The sequence below is a fragment of the Orycteropus afer genome, unplaced genomic scaffold (genome assembly GCF_000298275.1).
Source record: "Orycteropus afer afer isolate SDZICR_OR568_19922 unplaced genomic scaffold, OryAfe1.0 scaffold00273, whole genome shotgun sequence".
Taxonomy (NCBI): domain Eukaryota; kingdom Metazoa; phylum Chordata; class Mammalia; order Tubulidentata; family Orycteropodidae; genus Orycteropus; species Orycteropus afer.
Window position 1 is genome coordinate 2,255,021 of NW_006921860.1, and position 5,496 is coordinate 2,260,516.

At 53.3% G+C, this 5,496-nt stretch overlaps 1 protein-coding gene across 1 annotated transcript in view; it reads left to right on the forward strand.

Moving 5' to 3' along the window:
* SMOC2 (SPARC related modular calcium binding 2) overlaps positions 1–5,496 on the forward strand; it is a 285,658-nt gene that overhangs the window by 81,479 nt on the left and 198,683 nt on the right. Inside the window, 1 exon segment of the mRNA XM_007950494.1 lies at positions 233–404. Within this exon segment, the coding sequence (XP_007948685.1) occupies positions 233–404 (172 nt within the window).

A 5,496-nucleotide genomic window follows, 5' to 3' on the forward strand; every position in this document is an offset into this window, starting at 1 on the left:
GCCTCATGCGTCAGCGGGGAGCGCCGTCAGGTCCGCGCTAGCCGCACCACCCTTGCGGTGCTTGAGCCCGTTGTGCAGCCAGTGCCTCAGTTAACATCATGGAGGGTCTTTGCCTTTTCGCGGACCCTCCGCTTCGTCAGGCACCATGGCCTTCAGATAGCCCCCGATTTCTGGCTGCTTGAGAGAACATTTTTTTAAATTGGTCTGATTTTTTTTTTTTTTTCTCCCCAAGTTTTTGAGAGTCGACCAAGACAAAGACAAGAATTGTAGCTTGGATTGTGCGGGCTCTTCTCAGAAACCTCTCTGCGCTTCGGACGGAAGGACCTTCTTGTCCCGTTGTGAATTCCAGCGCGCCAAGTGCAAAGACCCCCAGTTAGAAATTGCTTACCGTGGAAACTGCAAAGGTAAGTGCCTTCTGACTCCTCAGCCAGAGACCGGCAGCCCCGCGGCTGTGCTCAGGGTCCTTGCGGTGCATTGTCACCTTTGCTGACGTGCTGTATTCAGAACTCGGGACGTGTGGACGCGTGAGTTTCGGAGCAGGTTGGACGCCATGTCCGTGGGCCCCGCTTTCTCGGAAGGTCTGGTGGAGTCCTGGGGTCCATTTACCCAAGTGCTCACACACTTGCCGCACCAACGTGAAGCCTCTTCTTGTCTCTCTTGGTAGCAGAGGGCTGTGCCCAGCCCCACCTGGCGGGTCCCCTGAGTTTTTGGGTGCTGATTTAACGCTTGTCATTTTTCACTTTCCTGACCTAAGAATAAGACTTAGAGTTAGCTGTTGTTGTTGTTATGTGCCGTCGAGTCGGCCCCGACTCATAGCGACCCCTCCTTGGGTTTCCGAGGCAGTATCACTACGGAAGTAGGATTGCCCAACCTTCCTTCCGAGGAGTGGCTGGTGGGTTTGAACCGCCAGCCGTCTGGTTAGCAGGCAAGTGTCTTAGCCACTACGCTACCAGAGCTCCTTAGCTAGCAGGCTTAAAACGAACTGTTGACATACCTCCCGCATTAACTAAGGCTTTAATGCTCAGCAAAATACGCTGGTGTTTCAAACACAAATAGAGTGCTTTTCAGAGAGATTTTCTTTCTGTCTCTTATCATCCAGGAAGAAAGACCACACAGCCTAAAAACGCCTTTCAGACAGGTTTCCGCACTGTCTCCCTATGAGTGCCAACAACCATCTTAAATCAAACAAAACAAAGGCACCACCAGCACACCAAAAGCCAGGAGGCAGGTACTGGGCCAGCTCTGTCCTTAGGCAGGCTTGGCAGCAGTGTGCTTGGCATCTGAGGAGGCAACGTAAGACTTGAGAGAATGGAGCCGGGCCTCCCCTTCAGATGGAAGTCAGATTGCTGCCTTCTTTTGTAGGCCTGGGAGGTCTTCCTGTTGCCGCACGATGACATTTCTTTACATTGGGGCTGAGCCCTCTGGGCCAGGGGAATAGCATAACACATTGGAGTCTTGGGCTTGGCTCGGCAAGGGACCGTTTCCCTGTCCACCATGGGTGTGGTGTCCGTAGGCACCTGGGTCGGGAGCAGGGCCTTGTTAGTGTGCATGCGGTGCTCTGCCCATGACCTTACAGCTGCACATCATCGAGGTGGTTTCCTGTCATCCTGGTTTGTTTGCATTGACAGGAGCTAAGACACTTGCTGTTGGTTGGTGCTCTCTTCGCTCCTACCCATGGCAACTCCGTGTCGTGGCTACTCCATGTGTGACAGGGCTCAGTGTTACCCAGGCCTGGGCCATCCTCACAGTCCTTGGCACGCTCAAGGCCATTGCTGGGGCAGCTGTGTGGTTTGAGTGGCTCTGACCCTGGGTGCTGTCTCCAGCACTGTACTGAGTGACACTGTGTGTGATCTGAGTGGCTCTGGCCCTGGGTACTGTCTGCAGCACTGTGCTGGGTCATGCCCCGTGTGGTCTGGGTGGCTCTGACCCGGGCACTGTGCCCAGCACTGTGCAGGGTGATGCCCTGTGGGGTCTGATTGGCTGTGACTCCCGGGCACCATCCCCAGCACTGTGTGGGGTGATGCTCCGTTGTGTCCCCGAAGTTTTCCCGGCTCATTCCCAGAAGTCGATGACCAGGCCTTTCCTCCCGTCTGTCTCTGTCTGCGAGCTTCCCTGAAACCAGGTCACCGTGCTGGCGTTTGCAATACTGGTGACCTAGTTTCTAGTATCACAGTGCCACACAAGCCACCACATAGAACAGAATAACACGTGGGAGGTGGCTACAAACCTTACTTGACATGCTGGGGTAAGAGGGCATGATGCTGCAGGCTTTCAAGAGTGCCTGTCTGACTTTGCGGTCACATGCCATCCCTAACCTGTTCCCTAAATGGTGGAGTTGTTCCTCAGCCTGTGCAGAAGGGCTCATACGAGACACAGCAAGAGCCCAGCGAGGGCCCAAGACAGTGTGAGATGAAGGTGGAGGAGCCGATGTGGGGTCACACAGTGCAGGGCTGCCGGATCATTGTCTCTGCACTCATCTTGTGGGGAACCGAGAGCTAGAGAGAGCTGGGGCGGCGGAGGGGTGCATGCCGAATGTGGATTGGCTTGGAGAACACTTGACCCAAGGCTGACCTGGCTGCCCGCCCCTCAGTGCTCCCAGGCTTTGGACCATGGTGTGTCCATGATCCAAGTCAACGGATAACGTTGTTGTTGCTGTGGAGGCAGTTCTGACTCGTGGCGACCCCTGGTGTGCAGAGTGGAACTGCTCTGCAGTGTTTGTAAGGCTGTGGTATTTCTATGTCAGATGGCCAGGACTTCTCCTGAGGCACTTGTGGGTGGGTTTGGACCACCAACCTTTCTGCTAGTAATGACATGCTTCACTGTGCCACCAAGGGGAAGGCGTTCCCACCAGCATCAGTGTGCATGGACCCCGGCACGTCCCAGTTCCCACTGAGGGGACCCCACCAGTCTACTTCTCACTAAGGGGACCCCACCGGTCCAATTCCACTGAGGGGACCCCACCAGTTCAGTTCCCACTGAGGGGACCCTACCAGTCCAGTTTCCACCAAGAGGACCCCACCAGTCCAATGCCTACCAGCACCGGTATGAATGGATCCTGGCATGTCCCAGTTCCCACTGAGGGGACCCTACTGGTCCATTTCTCATCAAGGGGATCCCACTGGTCCAATGCCCACTAGCACTTGTGTGCATGGACCCCGGCATGTCCCAGTTCCCACCGAGGAGACCTCACTGGTCCAGTTCTCACCAGCAACGGTGTGCGTGGACCCCTGAACGCCCCAGGAATCTGCCAACACCGGTGTGCATGGACCCTGGCACGTTCCCAGAAGGGTCTATAGAATGAAGGGGTCAGCTACATCTAGAAGAAAATACATTTTCAGAGCTGTGGTGGTGCAGTGGGTGATGCAGTGGATGAGGCACCTGGCTGCTAACCAAAAGGTTGGTGGTTCAAACCTACCAGCTGCTCTGTGGGAGGAAGATGAGGCAGTGTGCCTCTGTAAAGATCTACAGCCTTGGAAACCCAATGGGGGTCACTATGAGTTGGAAATTACTCAACGGCCATGAGTGAGCTTGAGTTTCAGTAGCTGCTCAGTAGGCGGTTCGGCTTCCAAGGGAGGATGCCCAATGGGAAAGGTATTTGATTCCTGCTTTAAAGAAAAACCCACAGTGCCAGGCCCACATCTGGATCTAAACACATGGCGTGCCCAGGTGTTCAGGTGAACTCACTGGGTTAGTATGGCACAGTGGCTCAGAGTAGGGCCCATGGCCAGCAGTGACCCTATGGCCAGCATAGTCACCTGAATCTACTGAGACAGCTGGCCGCAGGATCTGCCCCAGGCCCACAGGTCTGTACCCTGGTGCTCAGGACCTGCCCAGGATGCCGGTCAGAGCCTGAAGAGTGGACTAAGGAATTTGTACTGATGCTGTCTTGGGGTCTCTGTGATGTGAGGGACAAAGCCCCATTTAGCAATGGCTGTTCAGTGATCATGGTGACAGGGACTGGCCCTGTGGGGACCATGGACAGCAAAAGCAGTTCTGTTGGAAAGAATCTTTCCTAATTCTGTCCCACGAGAAAATAATGGAGTTTAGGAGCTCGGTGAATAAGCAGACGATCGTTTCTATTGTAAAGAACCAACATAACTCCAAATTCCAGTTGATATTTGTCAGAAAAATAGCTCGGCTGTAAAGCACAGCTGTGTGACATCTTGTTGTAGAAAACGTCCCTGAAAGTGAAGGGGACCACAGTCCCATTGGCAGTGTGTGGCACTGCTCATTGACTCCCGTGCCTGGGCCTGCCATGTAGTTGTTGGGTGGAGTGTTCAGCAGGTAGCTGGCAGGTCGGCGGTTCACACCCACCCAGAAGCTCCTTGGAAGCCAGGCCTAGTGGTCTGCCTCTCAAAGGTCATAGCTTTAGAACCACACACGTGGGGTCGCAGAGAGTCAGAGTGGACTCGCTGGCAGCGTACCATCACCGAACCCTGTCCAGAGCACAGCACGCCTAGGGACTTTGCATCTTCCACGCAGCAAGGTGCAGAGGAGTCACTGAGGGTCTCCTCGTGGTGATGGGAATGTGGTGTGTACTTCCTTTGGTGACTTTCTGTACATGACAAGTTGTTTTCATCCATGAATGTCCATTCCTGCCTGTAGAAAACAGCAGAAAAGTATGCGTTCCATTGTCACCTACCCGTGGTCCCATCGGTCCAGTGCCTCTGTCCTTATCATGGGTTTATCAGCACATTTTTAGGTTGTAGGAAGTAAGGCTGTTTTATTTTAAATGTTGGTGGTGAAATTGTGAGTAAATGAGAATGCTCAAATTCATTTAATGGGGGATGTGTGCCTGTGTACCCACACACATTCACACAGTCACACTGTCATGCACATGCACCGGCACACTCACATGTGTGCACACACACTCGCTGACTCAATCTTATGTGCACACACACCAGCACACTCACGTGCACATACACACTCACTGACTCAGTCTCATACACACACTGGCACACTCACATGTGTGCACACATGCCCACTCATTCTTATGCACTCACTGGCACACATGTGAACACACTCACATTCAAACACACTGGCACACTCACACAGGTGTATGCACACTCAGACACATTCTCACATGCATGCACTGGCATGCTCACACATCTGCACACACTGGCAAACGTGTGGACATACCTGTACACTCCCATCCTCATGCGTACACACTAGCATGCACATGGTCATGCATACACAGTGGTACATGTGTGTGCACACATGGTCATGCATACACGCTGGCACACATGCGTGCACACACACGGTCACACATACACACTGGCACACACACATATGCACACAATCATACATTCTCATGCATAGACACTGGTATGCTCTCATGCCCACACACTCACATACTCACATATATTCACACATTCTCGTACCCACTCAAGCACAGATTTATCATATTCATGCACACTGGCCCATTCACACTCATGCACACACTCACACTGACACACTCATGTAAGCTCACACTCACACACACTCACACTCATATGC